Source organism: Petromyzon marinus, chromosome 19, assembly GCF_048934315.1.
Source record: "Petromyzon marinus isolate PM22_M1 ecotype Great Lakes invasive population chromosome 19, UKy_Petmar_22M1.pri1.0, whole genome shotgun sequence".
Lineage (NCBI taxonomy): Eukaryota > Metazoa > Chordata > Hyperoartia > Petromyzontiformes > Petromyzontidae > Petromyzon > Petromyzon marinus.
This window is the reverse complement of record NC_133685.1, coordinates 9952720-9980116: the sequence shown is the minus strand read 5'-3', so window position 1 is coordinate 9980116 and position 27397 is coordinate 9952720. Positions and strand designations below refer to the sequence as shown.

General features: G+C 46.5%; 1 protein-coding gene across 3 annotated transcripts in view; it reads right to left on the bottom strand.

The window, feature by feature from the left end:
- LOC116943854 (voltage-dependent L-type calcium channel subunit beta-1-like) overlaps positions 1-27397 on the bottom strand; it is a 174170-nt gene that overhangs the window by 20972 nt on the left and 125801 nt on the right. For all 3 annotated transcript variants that reach the window (XM_032957113.2, XM_076068143.1, XM_076068144.1), the window contains 6 exons: positions 24143-24265; positions 16571-16707; positions 12954-13000; positions 3162-3181; positions 1579-1659; positions 309-367 (listed from right to left, as the gene is read on the bottom strand). In XM_032957113.2, coding sequence (XP_032813004.1) covers positions 309-367; positions 1579-1659; positions 3162-3181; positions 12954-13000; positions 16571-16707; positions 24143-24265 — 467 coding nt within the window. The remainder of the gene's footprint in view (positions 1-308; positions 368-1578; positions 1660-3161; positions 3182-12953; positions 13001-16570; positions 16708-24142; positions 24266-27397) is intronic.

Sequence of the window (27397 nt, the reverse complement as noted above, 5' to 3'; positions counted from 1 at the left end):
CGCGCTACTGCTGGGCCTGGACAAATGATGCCCCTGCTTATGCATGTGTATGTACGTTGAACTTATTTCGGACTGTACGTAGCCAACCGTGGCAATCGGAGGTGTGGGAGGGGAGGACAACAAAGCTGAAAGTAGCTAAAATAGAAAGTCGCCAGGCGGAAGCAGGATCCCAAACCAATGATTGTGTGGAAATGGGCCAGTGGCAAGCGTGGTTAGCTGGCGTACTAACCACCCTGATAATATGATACGAGACGTCACCGTGCATTGGAGTAATACTGAATAATAGCACACACAATTCAAGCACTTACCTCCCCTCGAACCTGTGCTTTAAAAAGTCAAATAGTGCTTTCTGCATCATGTCCGTTACCTACACACACAGAAAAAATAGATAAACGTGTACATTCATTTTTTTTTTACAGAACAATGTTTTTCACGTGCAAAAAAATTAAACACGATTGACTGTTGCAAAAAAATAAACAATGAACCTCATTTTTTTATACACTCTTACATCACAAGTATCTTTAATTAATCATCCTGGTCTTTAATGCAAACGAGTTGCACTAAAAAAAACATTTATACTCCGTAAGCGGTGATTAAGATGACGCTATTTCTCGAAAACATCCTTACCGAGTCTTGGGAGTCTCTTTAAGAGACCGTTGCGTTTGCTGATAATTATAAATACGTCTTTATTGAGGACAAAAATCATATGGGTCATTAAAATAACAATGATTGTCAATATCGTTAGACTCGTCAATGAAATGTCAAGCTTTTGACATTTCCGCTGCTAGCTTAAGGCTGCCCATGCATATGAATGCCACCAAACACTCAGTTGCATCAGGGACACGTCAAGATGACTTTCACTTGAAGTAGCCGAAGTTCGAAGTGATTGTTTACACTTATATTGTACACAAAACCTGAACCAAACCTCAAGACACATTACTGAATGGCAGGAGAACACCATGTAATGGTGCAAAGTTGCACGACCATAAAACAATGTAAACAGAAAAAAAATTCATTTTGGAATGAAACGAAAATCGTTTTGGAAAAGCCAGATTCAAAAAAATTGCTCTCATCATTTGTCGTGAAGATGGAAACTCTCGTGGCTTTGAAGCCGAGGAATGCCAAGTGAATCAAATCAAACAATTTGATATTCGCGCAATTCGTATAGCGCAAGGGCTATCTGGCAGCCAGACACTGTGTTTCACAAATGAGTATAGTCCCACAGTACTTCCACAGTGGGGGACAATACTTCGAAGTGGATTTATCCGATTTTGTAACTCGCGAAATAACGTTGTCCTCTTTGGTAAATGCGGACTGTGTGACACCAGCGCGTGGCCTACTCTTTTCCGAACGACACCACAGGATCTTCAACGTCTGCCGTGAGGCAAAAACGGCGCGTAACCTTTTCATGCAAATGCGAGGATGGAATGGAATGCACCCGCGGTAGCATCAACCGGGGCAGCAGCCGGTGCCAAACCGTGAACCTCTGCACCGCTCCGCTCGTCGGCCATGTCACCGTTAAGGCTGAGCGGGCGAAGTGACAGTACGCGGCGAGTGACGGCCCGGTGCAATGCAAACCTCGTAACCTTTAAGAGAGGGCCCCACCAATACCACGGGCCTCATGGATGGCACCACGTCGTACGGAGGCACATTCTCGAGCTGGGGGTTTCAAAGTACACACGCGCGCGCACGCGCACACACACACACACGTGCAGGCATGCGCGCACACACACACACACGTGCACGAAATACGGGGATGTGCACATTGAGGCACAATATATATTCAGAGGCGCGTATAGACAGGCAAGCACGTGCACACACGTTACATATACATACGGAGAGACGCATGCGTGCACAGACATGCCAGTGTTCAGATGCACACACGAAGACACAAATAAGCATACGCGCATAAGTGCGCATGCATACATGCATATATATATGTACGAACCAGACATGCAATGAGTGGAGCATTCGAATATGCGTACAGATACAATGCACATGAGGTACATCCGCCGCAAGTATAGATGTAAGGGTAGACACAAACACAAATGTGTGTTCATGCATGCAGAGTGAACGTACACACATCGACATACATGCCACACAAAACCACACACGCCTATTAATCACCGTCTGGATTTTGTCAAATGTGCAGGTTAATTCATATACCAAATGCACAGGTTTTAATCGCAAAACAATATATCCATGAAAACATTGCATATACCACTAAAAGTATAACGTTCTTTACAAAAAGGAATTGCTGAACAATAGCTGACATTACAGAGCCGAAATGTCGTCAACATTTGTATAACATTAGCGGATGCACTGTATAAGGGCATTTTTATTTTTCTGGTAATGAACATTATTTTTCTGGTAATGAACATTTTTTGGAATTGTATTTTGCACAAATAATGATTAAAGGGGTCTAAACGTTCCACTATATCACAAAGTACTCCGGCGTTCTGGAAGAACATTTCAGCAAATGCATGCAACTTTTAAACAAACCTCATAATACAACATTAGCAATTAATATTGTATTGTAATTAAGTCGTGAAAGAAAAAACACACAACTTGTTAAGCACATTTCAACAACAGAGATTTTTCTATCGGTATATCTTATGCATACAATTTATGAGCTCTGTCAATTTTAACTGAAAGTGCCTTCATTTATTATGCATATATGTGCTTTGGGTTAAGGGTTTCGACCAAAAATTGGTATATTATATATGCATTGGTTTATACATTTAATGTATATACGGTACTATACATCAACTTTAAAATGACATTATTTCAAATAACCATGTTTCAATAAAGTCACAAGGTTAATTTAAATTCAAGTTTCAGTGTACATAATTCATGATACTACTTCATGGGAAGTTTAACAGTGGTCACCCTATGGAACAATTGTCCTTGCCATAGGAATGTGGAATTTCCACCTCTGGCAGAGGACTGCCAATAGAGATGAGCATAATCCATTCAATACTCATTCGAGCAATGTAACACAGTTAAAATTTATTTTTTAAATGTGCAAAAGTAATTCGGACCAAATTAATATATAAAAGGTATCCTTGAAATTATGAATTTCTTTGATACTTAACACCTGCAACTCAACGAAATTGCAGCAGCAGCAGCAAACAACGTTATACTTTCACAGCAAAACTTACCGATTTTTGTTTCTGTTTTGCTATGGGCGGAGAATGTAGCAGGATCGGCAGACAAATACACGACAGACAGACAAGCACAGACGGACATACGAACAGCAACAGGGGGAAATAGAACAGGATTAATTGTGCTGCTTGTGCAGTTACATGATCACATGGCAGAATTGGGTGCGTCTGGCTGTTGGTTCAACACGAAACACAAGGACGGTCAGTGGAAGGAGTCGAGACGAAGGATTTTGACAACTTCTAGATTATCTCAATGTTCACAAGATTACATGACAGGTACTCGGAGAGGCTGACTTGAGCCCAAAAAACAGAGTCAAGAGGCCATCACAGCCAATTCCAGTGATGCTACCACACCACACTTGTCTACTTCTGCCAAATGTCTCAACTGTTGCGCATTCAACATCGGAACTACGTGGCCTGCGCTGACAGTATCATTGCCACATCTAGCTCGAGGTATTCCAATTGGTCCTTGACCTCTGGATGCCAATCAAATGCCCGTATCAATAACATGCCCCTCCTCTATCCTGCACAGATACCCCACCCATCATAAATGTCCTCTTTATGATTACTTCTGCAATGCAACCCTGCCATGTTCTCTTCTGAACTTTACAAGTTGCTTTCAGTCTGTCAAGCAATTTCTCGTATCCAGAAACTCCTTTTTTAGATGCCTTGTTAAAATCCAGCTCCTGGCCTAACAGTACTACCATGGTAGTGAGTCGGATTGTCCGTCAATTCCCTACACAGATATAATTATCTTGGCTCTATCACTTGACACTTGATAGGCCAGTCCCTGGTGCTATCCTGAACTCAATCATTACCCTTAGCCACAACCATGAGAGTAATTGTAAACCGACCGCAAGCCTTACTCTTAATACCATGACCTGCAACCCTAACATTAACCACTAACCCTCGTCTCGGCCTGAATAAAAACAAATGACTCATAACCATAACAAAACGGTTTACAATGTCCATAGCGTTAGCCTTAATAACAGCGATAGCTTTCGCCCTGGCTACGAACTCCTATGCCTATTGCAACATACGATCAAATCCGTAGAATCAGAAATAAAAAAAAAATCCAGCAAGTATCAGGTCCTTTTTACACGCTTTTATTTAACTCACTCTGTTGTTGTTGTCGTTGTTGTTGTATCCTCAAATCTTGTAACTCCATTGTAACCCACTTCCCAATGTGGTATCGACTGCAAACTTGGTATACTTATGCCATACTGATGGCAATACTATATTCTATCATTAAAAACGAAAAACATATTTTAAAACATTATTTTGTATTTGTTATGTTTCGGCTTGGGTCTAATTGTCCACGCTCAACTCACGTTGGCTGTGAATCACCACGGTTCCGTACGTTATGGCAAGCTTCGGGGCCACTTCCTGCAGTCGTAGAATTTTAAATCGAAATTTAGTCGTAGAGTTCTTCCAATACTAGTACAGTACATTTCATTAAAGCGTGTTTTTAAAGAAAGTTTTTTTTTTTAATTGGATATTTGAACGTATTGGCAGTACACCGGTGGGTGCGCGAATCGCAACCCCGGTCAGAAAATATTGCGGGGTGGTGGTTGTGCATCAAAATCAGTTCTGGTGATGTTGAAGCAGTCTGGAAACGAATGTCAGTTCAAATTAAGATTTCACCGTTTTATGAGGACCGGTGAGTGACACTGTACCTTTGTACCGCCAATACGTCCATTTGAAAATTTCTCGTAACAAGTTCTTGGCATGTGGGAGGCAACTGGAGCATCCAGAGCAAACTCACCCCACACTTAAGGGGTAACCATCAACACTGCCATCTCCTAGCCACATCGCTGCCCAGGCCTACAACTCTCGGTATTCAGAGACAGTATCCCATCCAAGAAGAAAGCAGACAACTCCTGCTTAGCTTCCAAGATCTGATGAGATCAGGCACATTCAGGGTGATTTGGTTGCAGGCAAAATTCTAAGGAAGATAAGTTTCAGGGCTGCCAATTGGAGACCACCGCTGCTCCAACCCGTTTGAGGCGACACTTTGATGTCTGTGAATAGTATCGTGTACCCATTACAACTTGCACAGGCACAGGGCCCCCACATTAAATAAGGGGCCCCACATATTTTCCTTGCCTCTATCCATGTCTCGGTCTGTGTTCATCGGTGTCTCAACGTGTCTTTTTCCCATTCCAGACTCTCTCTTCCCATGTATTTTCCTGTGTCTTTATTTCCATCTCTCGCATATTTGTCCATCAGCATGAATTTGTGTTGACTTAAAGCTTTCGTGACTGCAGGAATGCATACTCTTTGGGTCTTTCGGTAAAGCCACGTAGATAGAAAAATAACACAATATATTTTTTTATTCTTTTTCTATATACGTGACTTTACCGAAAGACCCAAAGAGTATGTATTTGTGTGTCTCTCTCTCTCTCTCTGTCTCTGCCACTATTATCATGTCAACATATTTCTCCGTGTGCATCTGTCTCAATGTCTGTGTGTGTAGCTAGAATTCCTCTTCTCTCCATCTGCACAAAGTCCCACTGACCTAGAGACCCCACTGTGCTGCGAGTAGCTCTGTGTTTAGGCCTTAGAGAGTAGGTCCCTGATTACTTCAAGACTCGCTTAACAAATCCTCTCATCACCACACCAACATACCAGCCACACTGTTGTATGTACAATCACCACACTCATCAGCCAATGAGAATCCACTTCTGTGTGAGGGCCTCCCCAAGTCACAATTTCCCACGGTCCCGCGAAGCAACAATCCATTCAGCTATTGGACATGATCTGATCTCACCGCTCCACCTCTTAAGCGTCCTCTCAGGCCTGTTCCCTTATTTGGCTGCCAATCTGTCACGAGTCTGGACCACCAGCCATCAGCACTCACAGGGATGTGTCCCACCCAAGCCCCCAAAACTTTTCTTAACAGTCAGTGCGATGTCCTTCATTTGCGTGCAGTCTTTAAAACCGCACGTAAATCTTTCTGTCGCTCAGTCTAATCACCAAGCATGCCCATCTCCCCACGCATTTTTCACCTTCGGTTCCATTTTCTTCAGGGATACGTGTCAAAATTAATGAAGGCTACGGAATGTTATTGTACAAACAATAACCCTTGGACTGATACCAACTGCGAGGGGTTCCGTCAGGGGGAATTGCAAAGCACGCGGTTAGTGAAGCCACCGAGGCAGACCTCTCAAGTTTTACAAGTGTGGCACCTGTCTCACCCGCCAATAGTGGGCAGCAGGATTTCTCACACGCTTCACCCAGAATTAGCACTTTGCATATATATAGATATATACTAACCCAACATAAGGCATCGACTACCCAGTTGCCACACGTCCATCTCGCCAACCACGCAGCGGCCAAAATCGATCGCTGCCCGCCTACCGACTTGAGAGGTCTGATGAGGAATGCCGAGATGCGCGGAAAACGCGAGACAAATTAACGCGGGGAAATGTCTGCGGACATAAGGACTCACCGCGAAGGCTAACACGGCCACGCCTATACGCACGTGCACACGCGCGCTGGCTGCATTTACCTTTTTAAAGAAATGGTATCGTTTGTGCTTTGCATTTGTGCAGGCGAGCGGGCGCACTCGTGATTTTAGCGAGCGGAGACTGGGCTGTGGGTCGCTGTCCGTTGCCTCTGAGGCCGTGGCCTCTGTGATGCGGACGGGCGAGCGATGCACATGACACGGCACACGAGACACACACGCAAACGCACGGCATGCGTGCTTTCAGCATGCCTTGGGCTGGATTGCGGCACACCTATGCCACGGTGTTGAAGTGTCTCTATGCTCAACTATTGTGGGGGTGGCGCTCGCTTATTTTTGTGGTTCTGAGCCAGTCTTGGGAATTTCAAGTTCCTATTGTGGTGGATGAGTGTTTCTATGTGATGGCCACTGTTGACTACCCGTAAAGTGGAAGTATTTATCCGCAGCGGTGGGATGGATGGGCTGAGTTGACACTTGTCTGGAAATGTTGTTTATGATTGGCAAATATATTGTTTTACAATGGACAATTGCATTATTATGATTTCCCTCCCTTTATCAATCCACTGCTGAAAGAAGGCCTGCACATTCTGTGTTCACGTCAGAATGTTTGGTCAATGTGGGTTAGGAAGAGGCATATAAGAAAGGGTTCAGATGTCACTTGTCACAGGTGCCAGCCGTGGCTGGGATACTCTGGTCACCGAGTTCATAGCATAGTGTGCCAACAACTGTGCTACTTCCATAAGTCTGTAAGGGTCGCTTATACCGAACTCTCTAAATGATTTCCGTCGCCGCGAACAGCATAAACTGACAGCCTCGACGCTGGAGCGGGTACAGCTGTATCCCACTGGCTTAGCTGTCACTGACAACGGCCAACACGTTCAAATGCTGGCACCGATGTACGCGATTGGCTGCCCACTGGCGCTCAGGTGACTGGTGAGTCGTCATTGGGAGAAGCCGATTGGTGGAACGGTCCGAAACGCTGAGAGCCTGGGAAAATTTTAGTGGGTAATTATCTTAGCTTATTTTAAATGTACACAGCACCTCTGGTGGTCGGTTAAAGACCCGTTGGGGTAATTAGCGTTGGATTTGACTGAACGGGCGAGATGCGGCTGAGGAGGGTTCCGGTGGGTGCGGGGAGGGAGTCAGCTACACAAGGGGCTCGAGTAGAAGACATCAGGGCTCACTCCGCACGCGTCAACGACAATAAACCACCCCGAGTGAACTACGTGGTCCGAGTCCCCCTCTTCACATCTGACAACATGAAGTGAACGATATGCGCATGCTAATTTGTATTGGGCGGGGGGGAGGGGGGGGGTGGTGCATGTGGTGCTGCGATTCGAGCGCCCGACTCGCAAGCAGATGGCCAAGTTCCAGTCGGGGGTTGATGCACGCATGATGTTCAAACTACACACAGCCTGTAATCCCGAGGGCTGGATTAAAACGGCACAAGGCAACGTATGCCAGGCTGTGCGAGACAGTTTTTTTTTTTTAAAGGGATTAATTAGCTACATGTCAATGTAATCTGGATTTTGTTTTATCCACCGTCTTAGCAATACTTAGTAAGCAATACAATTTGGCACGTGCGTCGAGTGCTTCTTTGCCCTGGCCCGGGCGTTCGCTCTGCGGGCGCAACTCTGCCACCCCGATCACCGCCGTGGGCCAACGTGACGGCCAGGAGTGGCGGGGAACCGGCCGAGTCGAGGGCGTCCTCTGCGGCTGTTGAGCCAAGCCTGTGTGGTGTCGTCGTTGTCGGAAGGCGACGTTCGTGCGGAGGACGCGACCCCGGGGATCAGCGATAACGACGGCTGCGATTCGACGGATTGGAAGTGGGGGTTGGTGTATCACCAAGGGAAGAGCTACATTTGCGAAATGCCCACCTGCTGGGAAATATCGGGGCAAGTAAGAGGCGGTTTAAGAAGAGAGGAGCCAATCAAACTGTACGGCAGTTTTTGGGTTTTTGGTTTTTTTTTCCGTGCACCACTCCGGCTTCACGTAATGTCGGAAGAGGCTTTGGTGTTCAAACATTACAAATAGGTCATTGAAAAGGATTCCTAGACTCTGCAAGAACGTTCTGAGTAAACAGAGAACTCAACGATTGGCATTATTAAAGCTGTACATGCTGAGCAGCTGATCGAAAATGTACATTCTCATGGTGGGGGGCTGCAGGAATGTGGAATTTACACCAATGGCTAACAGCTGCCAAGGCAGTCAAGTCCATGTGCCAAACGATGAAGTACGGTTAAAATAATCCCTTCGACTCGCATGGCGTGGGGAGGCGTTCATCTCGAAGTGGTTAGCACACTCCATTACTAACCCGGAAATCCTACATGAACCCACACTGACCAGGGTCAAGTACGGTTAAACAACCCCTGTGATTAAGATGAAGGCTGTTTGACAATCTAGCAGTGGGTTGATGGGGCTGTCATGGGATATATAAATAATTAATATTTATAGGAATTATTATTTATACGTATATATATTTTATATCTATACTGGGAAAAAAATTGGTATGTATATGGCCGGGTGGCGCTATGATCAGTGCTACCAATGCCCAGTCAAAAAAGTTGCAAGTTCAAATCCAAGTCAGGGGTCGACTAAATCCATGATCCCTACAGGGTCAATAAAGTTAATACATGTATGCAGAAAGTCAACAGAGGTCATCCTATGAAAAATAAATTACTCCAGCCATGAGAATGTGGAATTTCCACGATCGCCTTCAGGCTGCCAAAGGAGACAAGTACCTCCCCATACTCACTACATGTATAGACTCAATGCCACATGCTTGTCTATCCCATATATGATCCATATATAAATGTCTGTGTGTGTCCTTAAATAAGCGGACAACTACAATCGTACGTCTGCACGCCACACATTACCCACATCAGTGACGGCGGAGTAAACGATTGAGCCATGGGTTCCTGGGCCATGTCCAGACATTAAACACCTATCGCTTTATAAGGTACGCAGCCTATAACGTGTTGAGTATTGTCAAGGGCCGCACATCAAGGGGCCGCACTAAAGGCCACCAGGGGCCTGTAGGCCTTGCAATGAAGAACGCTGCCATCGACCATGGCAGTCCGCTGCCGGACCTAACCTGCACCTTGCCCTCGTCCTCCAGCAGCAACTATCTCTGCGGTACCAACCCCCACACCTCAATACCCCTCGTTTAACTGCCGGTGATCAATATGTCCCGTATCTACAGCATGCGTTGAGTCCATATTTATAGAGCGCACGTATATGTACATGGTTTCATGCAACCATGGTGCATATAAATGCATGTGTATATTAGTGTGTTAGAACCGTATTCTCCGGATCACAAGACGTGCAGGTTTTTTTTACCCCTGTAATTTAAAGCACAAGTTTGGGCTGTGTGATAATCTGGTGTGTGTGTGTGTGTGTATATACGTGTGTGGGGAGCATTGATGCAGTGGTTAGCATACTCTGCTACGAACCTCGCGACCCGAGTTCAATCCCCTCTCACGACCAATGATAGTGGCGAAGAGTTCAACCGGTCCTGGGCCTCCCCTAAGTCGACTCGGCCACAAATGAGTACCTACTGCAGAGTGTAAACATCAGCACCTGAGAGACAAAGACGGCCGGGCATGGTGCTGGCCGCCCACGCCCCTCATGTGCCGTCCAGGCCTTCATAGGTGCTCGCTAACAGCACTTTCCCCAAAAGTCTGCTAAAGGCTATACGGGGCATCTTTGTATTTGTATAATGTTTTGGGTGCATATTAATTTCCGGAGTGTCTGATAGTCTCATAATCTGCAGAATACGGTGCATACATACACTGTACGTGTGCATTTTTATTATTATTATTCAAATATTCTACCTGGATTTATCCCTTGAGATGGAACATCTCGCTTGCAAGCGTGACCAGAGATGTGTGTGCGTGTGTGTATGTATGAGTATTGTTGGTGTATGCATGTATGAGTATTTCCAGCATATGGGAGGGTATATATAGGAGACATGCATATGCACCATATATCTACGTGATATACATGATGCACGTACACCACACATAAGTGTACAAGTGTGTATGTATGTGCGCACGACACATATATATTGCAGGCATGTAAAAATTCACCCAACACCACCACCGATTCCACAAATTGTCATGAATCGGCGTTGTGATTGAAGTAAAAAAAACACGTCCGTTAAATCTTGTCTCATTTTAAGTAAGTTGAGGAGACGAGTGCCACAAGCTGCAGCTGCCTCTCCAGCGGAGGTCCTTCTGCCAGCAGCGTCGTGAGCAAGCAATCGCAGAGGCGCTGCACCCTTTACGTTTTGGGGTAAAGGGGGCATCTGTGAAAAAAGAGCTTTATAGCTCATCGGATTCCTCCAGCACAAATAAAGATTCTGATTTTGATTATCCACGGTGAGTGCCACCGCCCCCTGCGGTGAGCCTCTGCAGCATGGCAAAGCGGAGGAGCCAGCACTGCTAATTATTAGACCAAATAATAGATTAGCGGCGTCGCTTGCCTGCAACGGAATATCGCATACGTCACGATGTGATTCCTACGCGCACAATTCCATGCATTGCGTCGTGAACGCGAGCACCAATTTTTTTATTGCAATCAATTAGGTACATGCCCCAGTATATTGCATATCAGCATGATATTCACGATCCAAAGGCCGTGTGTAAATACTGTGTATAGAGTACGTGCTAGGGATGTATTTCAGGTTTTCAAATGAATGCAGAAAAAGCCGGAAAATTTTTGAAATTTTGGATTGGGGCCGAAATAATTTTTATCTTCGGATTGATCTGAAAGTATTACGTCGGTGGAATTGACTTCGCTGATATGATGTTACTTCTAGGGTGTCACATGGCCATTGGTGACGTCACTTTTGTTAGCATAAAAACGCGTTAATTATATAATTTAACGGATCCAAAAATCCATGAAAATATCAAAAGAATCTCCTTAACATCTGAAACTCTTCCCTACTATATGCATACGCACATACTGCCATATAGTATGCACATACAGGTACACTTATACACCATGTGCATAGATCAACATCAACATGCTTTACATGAGGTGCCTGGGTGGCACAGCATTGAGATGGCATCGCTGAGACCATGGTTTCAAATTTGGGCAGCCACCTGTGGTTCAACTGGACTCTAGAGCATGGCCACCAATGCGGTGATTTGGTTTCCATATTACACATTCAGGGGATTAAACGTTTAAGTTTGATTGCGATGCCAAGCAAATGCAGCCAGCTGGTGAGGTTAATTACAGAGGTAATTGACGGGACTTCAAAAATGCATTCTGTCGTGATATTTCAGGACTTTTCTGACACCGAGGTGGTGCTCTGCTCACTGCGAAAGTTCTAAACGGAACTTCATCTCATGTCGTGACACCAATAGCACAGCTGGAATGTAATTGGAAGTTTAAAAAAAAAGTAAACACTCAAAAAATATAACATGCACGGTACATACAATGCCTTTATGTGAGTACACAGTAAAACCTCTCAAAGCTGGACTTGCGTAAGCCAGAATTCTGGGGCAAGCCAGAAAGGCTACTGACGTAATAAAACATAGAAAATAAAAATCCCATCGGAACACTCCTTGTGTTAATTAAGCTGGGCATGGTAGGAGACTGTGTGCGTATATACACTAGCAACTGTAAACCGATCTTAAGCCTGCTGTGCTCATCTGTTGTATGGAATGTGGTGAGGCTCTGTGCATTAGTTATACGCTCATCCAAGGTGATTCTGCTCGGGATTCCCTCTCGATCTCCCTCTTTTATCCTAGTTTTGTCCAGCTATTCTAGAATTATGTTAAATTCGACGACAAACAAAAACCCTGTCAAGGCGGAGAGAATCAGCCTGTTGTTTCTCGGGATAAAATCATTCGCCCATTATCTCTGCATTTACGGTCAACTTCCCGTAATCTGCATCGCGACGATGGTCAGCAGACTCGGGTTATACTGCACAGTGGCGATGTTGATCGTTAATGACGTTAATTAAACTCGTCGAGAAATCAACTACGTGCGAAAAGCAATTAAACCTTTTCACCAACTCTTTAATGAACGACAAATAAAATGATTTGCAAGTATGCCGAATGCACCCCCCCCCCCCCCCCCCACGTAACCGAAAAAGGACCTCCCGTTAATGAGTCTGGCTTCCAGAGGTTTTTCCGTCCCGTGATGGTGCATGAGTGGTGTGTATGTAAATAGTACATGTATATGGTCATGGCCGCATGCCACCCATGATGCATATAAATGTACGTTATACCCTGGCATTACTCTGTACACCTACTCCACCCCTGAACCCCTCCCATTCCCTCCTCCGCTGAGGGGAGGGGTGCTGTGAAACGGACCTGACATCAAGTCGCCCCGACTCGATGGAGAATTACCTCCAGGTCTCCTGAGGACAGAGAGAAACGCAGGGGAGATTGGGGGGGGGGGAGTGACAGGGAGGGAGTGGAGGTAGAAAGAGAGAGAGACATGCACCACAGAGGTAGATTCATGGGGGGTGGTGGGAGGATGGGGGGGGGAGAATGATTGGCAAAGGAGATTAATAAACATTACAGCACCATACTTCTTTCCGAAGCATACAGCCGGGCACAGTTTACAGTACAGTGAGTACAAATGAAGTGTTGACTTAAAGCTTTCGTGACTGCATGAAATTCATATTCTTTGGGTCCTTCGGTAAAGTCACGCAGATAGGTTCAAAGAAAGTAACGGAAAATCTACGACGACGTTTGGATCGCAACGCAAGAAGACCGCTTGCGTTGCGATCGAAACGTCGTAGGTTTTTTTGTTATTTTCTTTGAACCTATCTGCGTGACTTTACCGAAAGACCCAAAGAATAAAAATGAAGTGCTGTGGGCTAATATCTCCCTAAAGCATCATTCTAGAATATTATATATGGCTGTGCTAATGAGAAACTGGCACCAACCATACTAATGTGGAATTTGCCCCAATGGCTCAGGCAGCTGCCAACTGAGTTCTGTGCCAAACTTTGACTTGACTTGGCCTTGAGGAGAGAGAAATATGGATTTTTTTTTTTTTACCACCGACAACAGATGCGACCTCAGCCCGATTTCCATGTTTCCTTGGGGCATGTTTTTGTTTGTTTACCATCAAAGTGTATCCCTGCTCCCTTGCCCTGCGGGGGAGCAGTGCTCATCTCTCTTGGCTGCTCTGAGCTGATGTGCCCCTCAACACGAAAACCGCCAGTGGCTTTTCACAAAACAGGTAGAAAGTTTACCGACTCCAGAGAGAGATGAGAGGCCAAGTCAATCCCTGACCAGGATTTCAACTTGCGACCTTTCGTTTGTTCAACCCGAGCGTCTCTAACCAGTCGGATACAAACGTACAAATCTGGAGTCCCCATGGGTGCGTGGGCCAGACACCGGATCAGCCAGCTTAAGATCCCCATAATTTGATGGCGGCACACTCTACGAAGGTTAACATCCTCTGCAGGCAAGGATGACGCACGTTGGCTTCCGGCCAAAGTGCTCCATCAGCCGTAAGGAAGCCTGCGAACGTCATAACACGGGGAAAGCCTTTTTGTTCTTTTCATATTTTTGTTGTCGTTTTTTTTGTGTGTGCCGGTAACCCAATAAAGAAAATAATTAAAATAATCAAGGCCCAACACCAACACACACACAAAAAACGGTCTGGACCGAGCAAAACATCCTGCCAAAAATCTGATACGTCCGCGTCTCAATGCCAGGAAGTGGGGTTTTAGAAGCAGCGGACCTCAAAGAAAGGTAACGTGAAAATGCGTCAAAAAAAAACTAAAACAAAAAACGCATTGGAAAAATTGGCCAAGGAAACCAAATGAAAGTCAACATTCGGCTCATACATTTATTCATTATTTAGCGTGCGCTCTTGCGCTGAGCTAGGCAGCAGCTTTATCACGTGCAAAGCGCAGGGATGGAGTCGTCCTCCGAACGCGTAATTTGGCGAACGCGCGCACACAATCACTTCCTACGAGCGCTGGGCGGTGGTGGTGCTGAGCCTGTGGCGGAAATTCCACAACCCTTGTGAGCAGAGACCGGTCTCCCAATGGGATCACCAATGTTGACTTCCCACAAAGTGGCGTTTATTTTATTGATCTCCACAAGAATGATGGGTGGAATTTGAATAAGAGCCAGGATGTGACCTCACGAGCGTACGGGTTCACAACATTCGTAATGGGGGAGGGTTTTTTTTAATTGTGCATCATGTAAAAACTCATTGATGTCATTTGTATTGTCACAGGTATTGCCCATTGTATATTTATCACGAACCTTGGAAGACTGCCATGAATAACACATCACCCCGCATGGACACTGCACGATTGCTGCGTTTATTGTACGACTGTCAAGAATATTGAATTGTTGTCACAGATGTTACCTGATGGCCATGAACCTTTCAAGATTGCCACAGATAATGTTCATCATGAATGTGTGCAATATCGACAAAAAAAATATTGTGTAGATGATGCATAACTGTCGTGGGCTGTTTGGTGGTTGGGTCTCCACTAGAGGGAGCACAAGGGACCTCGAGTTCCCTCTACTGGAAGGTATTATGTTGCCTCCTCTTCCACGCTGGAAAGATGGCTTGCAAGAGGTGGGATTACCTACACTTTACTCCCACCGCACGATCGACTCGCTGCGGTGAACCTATTCGTGTTGCACCATTGATTCGAGTGGCGCGCCGGGAGATCGACTGAAACCAGCGACCTCTGGATTGCGAGCCCGGTGTGTGGGACCATTCGCGGCCCAAGAACACCACAGGCATTGCAAAATCGTCACAAATATCACGCAATTATCATCAAGTTTCCGCGAGTCATTATCGTGGCTAGTCCCAAGTTAATCATGCGTGGCACGTGCTTAGAAGCCGTAGGAGCTGCGTGATGATCATGAACGCTGCGCAATTGCGATCAAGTAAATCGCGGTGAGTAGGATAGGCCCCCAGTGTGGTACAAAAACACCGGGGGAAGAAGAATATCTCGCAATTACCAGGAGATGGGGAGAGCTGCATGTAAAAGCATTGGCTTGAGTGATCTACTCATTCTTATTAAACCAATGACAACAACTATAACTTTGAATATCCTGGGAACATTTTAACTTAAAACTTTCGTGACTTGTAGGATTTCATATCCTTGGTTCTTTCGGTAAAGTCACGTAGGGAGAAAATAAAAATAGAAAATAATCAAATAAATTTTAAATGAAAACAATAATAATAATGAATTGAAAATAATACAAGCAAAAAACCACGACGTTTCTATCGCAACACAAGCGGCGTTCATCAGGCGGAGAGAAAAGAAGACCGCTTGCGTTGCGACCAAAACGTCGTGGGTTTTTTGCTTTTATTATTTAATATTCGTTACTTAAATTTGATCATGATTATTTTTCTCCGCGACTTTACCGAAAGATCCAAGAATATTAATCCTGGGAACATTTAGAAATTTCACAGGATCGCTGAGGTGTGAGGTAGGTCTAAGAACCTTTCGGTGGGGGGGGGGCAAGGGAGGTCAATTTTCCCCATTGCCCGCTCCTCGGATGTGCCACTGTCCAGCGGGACGTAGTGACGAGTCAATGCCGGACAGGGATTTCAACTTCTGACCCTCCTTCCGGTCGTGAGTGGTGACCGCGGCGCTACTGGACTGGTTCGTAACACAATAAGTAAACATTCTTGGTTCCTTCGGTAAAGTCACGCAGAAGGCAAACAATAAAAGTGAGAATCGCCTTGTTTCATATTTTCATTATTTTACTGCTTCCCTTCTACGTGGTGACTTTTGCCGAAAGAACCAAAGAATGTGAATCCCTGTGGCCACGAAAGCGTTAAAGCAATAAGTAATGCCAAAGCGGCGTCGGCAAAGTTAAACAAGCGTTGTCTCCCCTTGCGCAAACCCAACGTTCGCTGGCGAACCCAGGGGAGAGCCAGGGCGGGCGGTGCGGCGGGGCTGCGTGCGTGCGGTGTCGGCGGCGGTGCGGCCCACCCTGCGTGGAAGCGACCCTGGCGAGCGCGCTGCTCCAACTGCTGGCGGATGAGCTCCAGCTTCACGGGGCTCGGGATGAAGCCGATCTCGCAGCCCTCCTTCACCAGCCGCCCGATCCACCAGTCGTTGTTGTACTTCTGCGACGGGCAACCAACAGGGATGCGAGCGTCAACGCGCGTGTACCGCGCGTGACGATCCCCAGCCCAGCGAGCGAGCGAGCGGCGAGCGGAGGGAGAAGCCGGGGCTGACGCTGCCGGCTGCACTCTGCGCGCGGCCCGTGACCCAGCGCGCACTTGCGCGGAAGCTCATCGAGTGAGTGTTGGTGGACCACACAGAGAGAGACTCGTGAAACTCCCTCCCCCCCCCCCCCCCCGACTCACGGGCATCGAGGTCGGCACAACCTGGCCTGTAGCCAGGGTATAATGGCAGTACAGAAAGTGGGTTAGTTTCCATCTGTACGGGGATTGAGTGTTAACCTCCCCCCCCCCCTCTCCACCTCCGCCCCATTGAACGCATGGGATTTCTCCTGATACTCCGGTTTCCTCCCTCGTGTACAAAAAGTCGTGAATGCAGTTGGTCAAACATGCAATTAGAGGACCACAGAGCACTAGCAATTATTGTCTCCAGTTTTGGCTGCCTCCTCCACAATGTCCGCGGATTCTCGGACCTCTGAATCATTGTCCCTCACCAAGAGTGAACAAAAACTGTTCCCAGTTATGCATTCCACACGGCTAACCATTGATATTAGTGGGTGCTGAGTGCCGTGACGTTTGATCGGCTGTGGACGCGGCCAGGCATGAGGTAGCACATTTGGCGCTTGGTGCAGACGTTTGCGGTTAAACGCCCATGGCAGCTCTGGTTAATACTGCGGCTGTATTAATTATAAATATGGGTGGTCTGATTCACAGTGGAAGCTAAAGATCACGTGATGTTATTCCAAATAAGTTTAGGCCATGTGCGCCAGCATCACAGCTCAGCACAATTTTCCAAATTAGTAAAATTACCCAGAATTTACGCAATTGGGAAACACAGCAACGTACCCCAAACCCCCCTCCCCCCCCCCCCATTGCGAAACACCTGCATGTGACGTGAAAGCTTTGTGCTTTCAGAATGGTGTGAATACCAAATGGACTCAGGTTGCCATGTTCATAGCGCAGCACGCTAACCACTACTCTACCGCTCCCCACATGCCAAGACAAAGAAGACAAAGATCTCCCATGTAGCCTTAACAGACTGTTGGGGAAAGTGCTGTTAGCGAGCACCTATGAAGGCAGGCAGGGTACACGAGGGGGTGGGTGGCCAGCACCACGCCTGGCCGCCTTTGTCTCCCTAGTGGCACACTGCACCAGGTACTCTTTTGAGAATGAGTCGACCTAGAGGAGGCCCAGGACTCATTCAGATAATCGTCACTGGTGTTGGCCGTGAGCAGGAATTAAACTAAGGTCGCCAGGTTCGTAGCCCAGCGCGCCAACCACGACACCACTGCTCCCCACATAAGACATACGCACACATAGAAAAAGACATGCAACAACATCCATGCAACATCTTTCCTGTAATTTCCCACCCTTGAGAAATACTCAGGAGGCACACAACCAAGTCCTTCAGGAGTTCCTCAATCTAAGAGCGGTATAGTTTGCATGCCAGGGCTCGCATTAACCAAACAGAACGGTTGAATCCCAGGCTTCAAGCTGAAATTAAATATGGCTCACAACATCCGTGAACCCATGAAGGGAATGGTCCTTGCCATGACAATGTGGGATTTAAACGACGAGTTCAGAGTGATCGATGGAGATAAGTGGAGAGACTTTGAAATTGAGATTTGTTTGAAGGCGTAACAGGTTTGATTGTTTCGGTCTGATCATCTGCTTCTGCATTACAGTGTGTATGTACATTGATCTTCTTCCGCACTGTGCATGGCCAACCGTGCTAATCGGAGGTACAGTACATCATCATCAGCCACGGTCTATCGACTGCTGGATGAAGGCCTTACCCAAGCCACTGCCGCCGCCTATGATTCTGCAATGTAACGATCGTCCTAGCAACCGCACGCGAGCTTAATTTCACGGCTCCATCTCCCCAGTGGATGTCCTCTTGGTCGCAGTCCATCCCTTGACCATCAGCCGTCCAAGTTCCACTCACTTTTCTTAACAATTCCAATAACGCCGTTACCCCGCGCATGTTCACCAATCCACGCGCTCCTCTCTCCACCCCTCGATGTAATAACCCCCCCCCCCCCCCCCCAGCGTGAATCTCCCCTCGCCCTGTTTGCACGCTGGAATTGTCGCTTTTCATTATTACTGCCCGCATCAAGCATTTATTATTACACCAGCTAGGGGCCTGCTTTCGAATGTGATGGTCAGTCCCATTGGTAACCAAATCAGCAATGGTGATGAGATGTTAATCTGCTTACAATTATGACACTTTGGGTATCAAAAGGCGATGGTTGTAATGGTTTAAGTTTGTTTACTGCATGCATTATTCATTATGCATTTCATTATTAGTAAAAAGGTTTAGGCCAAGCAGCCAATGTTACCAGTGGTCATTATGCCTAGAAGAGGGCCACGTGTATCAATGTTTGCTCATGTTTGTTGGACTAAAAATTTACACGCAAACAAAGACAAAGATCCCCATGAAGCCTGAACAGACTGTAGGAGCAAGTGCTGTTAGTGAGGACCTATGAAGGCCGGCACTACACATGAGGGGATGGATTGCCAGGACCACGCCCGGCCGCCTTTGTCTCCCGAGTGGCAATGTTTACACACCACAGCAGGTGGTTAAGTCGACATAGGATAGGCCCAGGACCAGTTCAGATACTGGTCACTGGTGTTGGCCGTGAGCAGGAATTGAATTCGGGCCGCTAGGTTCATAGCACAGCGCGCTAAACGCTACACTACCACTCCCCACACACAGCCACACACACACAGAATACAGTTTATCATTATTTAACTTGACTGCACTCACATATGCATGTCCATATGGATTACTGCTGTGCAACGTGAGAAATAAATTCCTGCAATCAAATTTTTTGCAGATATTACAAGGCACTTTTTTTACGGCTAATTTTGGTTGTCGGTACATCTATGTTTGGAACTGAAAATGAGCTTCGTACCATTTTTAGAAATGTGTGATAAGGTGATTGCCAGTGCGGCTAAAGGACTTCGAATGTGTGTGTGTGTGTCACGTGATAATAATTTATAATAATTTAGGCTTGTAGCGTGCCGAGCAATATTCGCTCACTCTCGAAGAGAGAGAGAGAGAATGACTCGGAGACACAACGAGGAACCACATTTGAGTGGAAAAGGCAGCAAACAGACAGAGAGCTTGCACCAAATCCTCTGCGGTTCTCTTCAAATGAAGTTGTTGTTGGCCAATTAAAAATCATGTAAAACTTGTGGGAGGAAACTGGAGCATCCAGAGAAAACACACGTGTGCGTGAAGGGACAACGCTCGATCCCAAACAGGATGTAACAGGTGGTAGAGGGACTCCTCTACTTACGAACGATTTAGGTTTCAGAGGTCTGTCAGTAAGTAGATTTGTTCTTAAGTTCAACTTTACTCCTGTCGATTCCAAACATGTTGTGTGGCATGTACACGAAACAAGGGGACTGGCTTTAGCAGTTGTGTAATCTCCTGTAGATGTAGATGCCACTTGCTCTACGTGTTGTGCAGATGTAGATGCCACCACCGCCATCTATTATGTGGCGGTTGAACTTACGACTCTCGATCTGAACAGGCATCCGGACATACAGACAGGTTTGTTCGTATCTCTGAATGTTCGTAAGTCGAATGCTCGTAATTAGAGGAGTCCCTGTACTGTAATCTCCTGGTAAGTCCTCAACACCCACGCGACTGGTGGATCACACGAATGAGAGCATTTGTGTGATCCACCAACTGGCACTGCCTCTGCATTGCAAGTCAACACTTGAGAACACATTCCTGCGGAGGGAGCTGGTAGGAACGTTGGGTTGCTCGGTCAATGGCCAGGGTCAACGGCGGCACCACGTGGTATATTCCGCAAATATGTCCGACTGTGAGGGCGGGCACAAGCCGGCGTGAGTAGGTTTAACGTTGAGTTTTATAAAGGGCACCACGGGGTGACCAGCCCCTCCCCACGCAGCCCCACCCCTCCCACCCCCCACCCAGCCCCACCCTCCCCACCCAGCCCCTCCCCATCCTCCCCACCCAGCCCCTCCCCACCCTCCCCTCTCCACCCAGCCCCACCCCTCCCATTTTTGGATGCACGACGGATGGACGGACACAATAATCCCCTGTGGGCTGGTGTAACCAGGAGGTTCCTACCAGTAAAATGTGTTCAAATACGTACACATAGAGCCCTGTTTGTTAATCCACTGCTAGATATGTGCCTCCCAGTGTCATGGCAGTCATGGAACGGTGATGGATTGTTTGACCATACTTCACCATGGTCGTCAGTGTAAGTTGGTGAAGTGGGGGGATGGTAGGCGGCGGGGAGGGGGGGCATCCAGGACCAGTTCTGCTACGGATAACAACTAATGGTGGCCACAGCCAGACAATGAACTTAGGTTGCTGGGCTTCATAGTAAAGCATGCTGATCACTGTGCCACCACTCCACTCCTTAAGTTGCATCGGCACTCTGACAGCATTGGTACTTCAAAGATAGTTAATAAGAGCACCCATTAATAAACAATAATTCCTAATTGCAACGTACTGCACAGTATTCGACTCAGAGGCATGAGGAACCGCAGACAGGTGGGAAGGCAGCCACGCAGTGAGCTGACACCAATAATTTCCAAAGCTCTGCGGTCCTCTATCTATATTAAAGTGTTATTGGCCGATAAATTAGTGGTTACATGTGGGAGGAAACCGGAGCGCCCGGAGAAAATCCACACATGCAATGGGCAGACACTCTATCCCATACAAACGGAACAGGTCGAGTCTGCATATTTGCTGGACTGCCTTCTCCTGGCAAGCCAGGGAATGGCACCATCGACGCCCACGGGAAGGGAGTTTCGCAGTATTTGCGTGATCCACTAACCCTCGCTGCCTCCCCAAGAGTTTGGATTACAGGCGTGCACCTGGAAAGTCTGGCAAGTCCCATTTCTCGCAAGACTGATGCATGAATGTTGAAAGAAGCAATAATGCGATATTCTTTCTAAGACAATGTCCGTTTTCCTCAGAAGTAGACTCGCGGGGATGGGAATTCTTGTGATGCCATGAAAATAAAGGTGCCAATTTTCTACCGTTCAATGTCCGGAACTATGGTGGGAATGTAGCAAGAAAAACTAACTTTTTTTTTTCCTTTAAACCTTTTGTGTTTGTGTTGTTGGCATTTCTTGTAAATTGCAGTGTGTCAGCTTCCCTCCCGGATGTGTGCAAGCCCAAATTTCCTGGTAACCACGCTTAGAAGTCCAATTCCCATAATCAAGGATAAAACAAATCTCCCGTATAGTCTTTAACAGACTGTCTGGGCAAGTGCTGTTAGCGAGCACCTATGAAGGTCGCCGACACCGGCACGCAACAAAGTCTGTGGCCAGCATCCATGCCCGGCCCCCTTTTTGTGTCCCTAGCGCTGATGTTTACACACTGAAACTAAGTACTTCATCCCGGTTCAAGTGTTTTGCCACTGTTATTGGTCGGGAATAGTACTCGGATCGCTGGTTTCGTAGTGTGGTGCACTAACCACAACACGACCGCTCCAGTCATAAACAGACACACACATACACACACACACACCTCAGGTTCATACAGCAGGAATTCTCGGTTTTAACAAAAACATGCTTCTGCACATTCCAGATTAAGCCAGCTTGACGAATCCAAATGTTCAACTCAAAAAAAACCATTGAGTGACTCTCCCCGATCGAACCAGCAACGAGAAAGTGTTCATCTCCACTCTGAGCAGCGCCTGAGCTGGTGGTGGAAATTCCACATTCGTACGGAGGGGGGTATTTTCCCGACAATTTGACCACCATGTGCGTTCCACGTTACGGTGCTCATTCGTATGACCACTACCTTTACCACCTTGCCTTACACATTTTGATTAATTTCAAGAGCGTTGCCGAGTGGAGTCGATCCCCCAGGCTAAGAGGTTGACCTCGACAGGTTTTTGATTGTGGCTTGAGCACTGTGCCACACTGCCACTCGGCCGGATGTATACAAACATTGAAATGAGCAAATAAATATAAATTTATTCATGTAATAAATATTACTTTGAAAGAATACAGCTCTGTCATTACTTTAATTATTTTTGTAAACAGGAAAATGACCTGTGCTTTTGACGTTAACTATTGAATTGTTTCATTTTCATTCTCTCTCTGCGGTTTCATGTGCTGCGGTTGTGGCTGGTATAATAAAGTGGTGTTACCGAAATAACCGAGAGCATAGAGTATGGTATAAACCTGTGGTGGCACTAGCCTGTAATGCACAACTTTGGCAGCGGGGTCTGATGGATCACACAAGGATCCTCGCGTTGCTCAATGCTCACAACTTTTAGATCGACAAGGTGGTTTGCAGAAGACGGCGCAATGAATGGGTTGATAGATTAATTATCCGCGCAGATATTTTCACGTTATCTCGTATGCGCCTGTTTTCTCCAGATACCCACGGTTTCCTCCCATAGAAAAGTACCGAATTGAATTTGTTTTTCATGTGTGGATATCATTGCAGACCAGGCTGAGACTATCAACTCCCTACACTTAATCACAGGTGGATTAAACTTCGATTCAAACCCAGGTTTCCCAGTAGTGCCGAGACAGCCAGGGGAATTCCCACCGCTAGGTGTGCGCCGCTACCTTGCTTCGTATGAGCAAGGAGCCACTTTTTGACCTTGACTTGAGTGCACGGGTCGCATCAGTTACCTGGTATTACACGAGAAACTAGTTTTAATTTTACCAGGTATGGCACACTTTTTTTCAAAAGCAAATGATAGCTCAACGAAGCGGCTTATCACGTGGACATTCATCGCAGACAAATACTCAAAATGTGGAGGGAAAAACCGGAGGACTCCGCGGCCATGGGAAGAAAAAAAAACTCCAAATATACAGGAGTCAGGGTCGGGATTGAGCCCACGACCTGTGTAGAACATACAGCAACAGATACACATTGCAATCTGGAATATCCCAAGTGGGAATGGAGAAGTGGTTGGTGCATCGCGCTATGAACCCGGCAACCTGAGTTCAATTCCTGGACATGGTTAACATCAGTGGTGAGCGACATCTGACCTGGTGCTGGCAACCCCCCCCCCCACCCCCAATCCATCCACACTGACCAACACGGTGAAGTATGGTGAAGAAAAAAACCCCATCACTGATACAGCTGGGATAGAGCTTCCTCCCACAGTCGATTGACAATGGGAACAGATAAACGGTAAAGGTGCAGCCCTGCAATTGCTATCTCACGCCACTGCTGGCGGAAGAGCCACTATTAGACAGAACTCCAGAGCGTATGTGGTCTACTTTTCTACGTTGACCAGACATGTTGGAAGAGTGACGAGCAATAAACTGTAAATAATGATTGTTATCATTAATTATTATTATTACAATGATCCAGAACAGTGCCAAGTGGCGTCTTCCGTCCAGGAACCCCAGCACCACTCACCTCCTTGATGTGGAGGAAGTCCTTTCCGTCGAAGGAAATCGCCGTTCCGTGCACAGGGGCGTCCTCGTCGCTGAAGCCATTGTAGCTAACGTTGGTGCGGACCGCAAACGCCACGGGTTTCGTCTGAAGCACACGACGGCCGACACACACACACACGCGTACACACACACCTCAGTTTAACACGGTTGGATACGTACAGCGCGAAACAAGTTCGACATACATACATACACACACACGCGTGCATGCGTGCGCACGCTATTTCACTGCAACGGAATATATTCATAGGAATAAAATCAATCAATCGATCTCTATTGTACGTGCCAGTACTGTATCGCTCTCGATAGTGGGCATCAGTGCACATTACAACAGAACGGGAACGCTCCGGGAGTATGGAAAAACAAGAATGAAAAAAAAACCGTCACGACCTCAGCGGGCTAGCACCGACTGAGCAAAATAAAGTGCAATCTGCGCACAAAATAAAGTGCAACTGCGCACAGCGAAAATACGGCAAAAATATATTTACAACAATAATTTAACATTAATGTGTATCGGCGCCATTCTTGTAGCACAGGGCTACCACGAATGAAGGTGCTATGTTTCTAAACTAAACTATTTTTTATTTTACCAGGTAAGGCCCACTGAGCTGTATAGCTCTTTTTCAGGAGTGACCTGGCCACAAATGATAGCTCAACGAAGTGGTGTATCACGGGGCAATGTATAGCAGCCAAATACTCGAACCAAATACATTTCTAAATGTGGAGAGTAAATCCGGAGGACCCAGAGAAAAATACAACCTACCACGGATAGAACATGAAAACTCAAAATTGACAGGAGTCAGTGTCGGGATCAAACCCACGACCTCCTGCATACCAGGCGAGGTAGTTAACATTTCCTAGCCACCGTGGCGCCCTATTTCACGGATGGGCGTGGTTTGCCAGTAGGGAGCGATGTTGCTTTGTACAATCCCAATTGAGCAATGCGCTAATTTGCGGGCCATAGCTCAGATTTGGCGAAGGTAGGCCCCGACGTTGTCTCTCGATGGCCTTCTCGTTGTAAATGACATCACGGGATCTTTACCGTCCACTCTGAAGCAGACGGCGCGTATCCGTCACGGTTAATACGCCCGCTGAACTAACCGCGAACATCTGCAACAAGCTGGAACATGTCACCGCCCAGGAGCAAGTCTCTCGGTGGCGGGGAGATGGAGCTGTGAAATCTGTCGGCGCGCACGCAGAGGGTGCATTGTCTCGTCGCAGAACTGTGAGGGATGCCGATGGCTTGTGGGAGGTCTTAATCCCACGGTGGTCATGGCTGCTGCTGATGATGATGATGAAGAGTACATAATAACCTCCTTCTCTCTTCTAAGCTCTGTGCAGCGCAGCTCTGAAGCCCCTTTATATTTTTTGTCCCGCTCTTGTAAAGCAACCTGACTTAACGTGATCAAAAAAAGAGAAAAGCGTCCCATAGATACTGACATAACGTGCGACCAAATTGTCAAGACACACACACAAGGCTCTATTACACCACCAAAGTGAAATAACATTCAACTCCATAAGCCAAAAGGGGCCTTGTTTACCCACAATCCACCAAGAAAGTGCACAATCGTTTTGTACGCTTTTCTGCGCTGCACTGTAATAGCTCCAATGTCTGTGGATGGTTCTTGCCTATAACACCGGGAAAGCCCTGCAGCATTATTTTAAAAGGCTGTTGATGAAACTCAGAAAATAAAAGAAGTTCCAAGGTTTTCCTGATGAAACGAATGCTGCTGGGAAAACACAGGGATCAGAGAGCTTATTTTGGCTGATCGACTTAAATATCGCTCTCCGATGCGTTTTCGGGTCACACCGCGTGTTGTTCCACACGATGTCCCACGTGTCACCCCACGTGCTGAAATTCGGTTCTGTGTTGGAAGGCTCCTTCAGGTCCGCACACTGCGCCGAGCAACAGGCGGTACAACGCGGAAAAAAAACGTCGGAGCGCCACACAGCACAACCGTGAGCAGCTTGAGCTGTGGGACTTAAATATGACATACTCTTTGGTTTTATTCGGTTAAGTCACGTAGGTAAAAAAAAAACCAAATTAAAATTAAATAAAAGAAAAAAATAAAACACGACCTTTCGGAGGCAACACAAGCTTCCGTCTTCAGGTGGAAACAGTCACAGCGATTTTTTGCTGTGACTGTTTCCACCTGAAGACGGAAGCTTATGTTGCCTCCGAAACGTCGTGTTTAAATTTTTTCAGCGATTTTTTGCTGTGACTGTTTCCACCAGAAGACGGAAGCTTGTGTTGCCTCCGAAACGTCGTGATTTAATTTTTTCCTTTATTTAATTTTAATTAGTTTTTTTACCTACGTGACTTTACCGAACGAACCAAGAATATGAATCCCTGCAGTCACGAAAGCTTTAAATCAAGACCCCTTATCTGTTAAACAAATTACCTTGGTGACCCTGCGTTGGCAGTGGTGCAAGAAGCACAAATAACAAGACTCTCAACATGTTTGTCAATAGGACTGTGGACTTAAAAGGAAAAATGTATAATTGGTGACATTTCGAGAAGTGGCCCTTCTTCATAGCACTTAAATGGTACGTGCTGTTGACCAACGCGTTGAGTTTTTTCCCTCATCTGTGAATGTGTTTGTATTTCATACCCCTCAATCGATCACGATGGTGCATTATACATTTGAGAATGGTGGTCGTCATGCAGAATGACGGATCTCCACCATGGGAATGTGGAATGTCCACCACGTAACTGGGACATTAATTGAGACGAGTGCCACCCAGAACACAATTTGACTTGAAGACAATTTGCCATCAACTGTGTGATCGTAAGAAGTGTTCACTAAAAACACTTGCCTCAGCGGTCAAGCCAGTCGAGAATGGCGTATTCATAATATTAAAAAAACACACGATGTACGTAAAACAAACACATGTTTTGAATTTACAAGCAATATTTTTTTTTAATGAACATACAAAAAAAAATGTCCTTCAGTTATTACATTTTATCTGGCCGGGTGGTACGGCGGTTAGAGTTCTTGACTGAGAATTCGTAAGGTGCCCGTTTCAGATTCTGGCCAGGAGTTGGACACGTGCCATCGTGTTACCTTTCCAGGGGCTCGTTAACAATAAGTGCCGCCACTTTGTGGCACGTCAACAGTGTGTCATTGTTGCCGCAATAATGGCCCTCACACCATGGCTCTGTCGAATGTCCACCGTTGGCTCAGGAGCGCCAGAAGGGCGCTCGCTTGAGCAGGGAAAC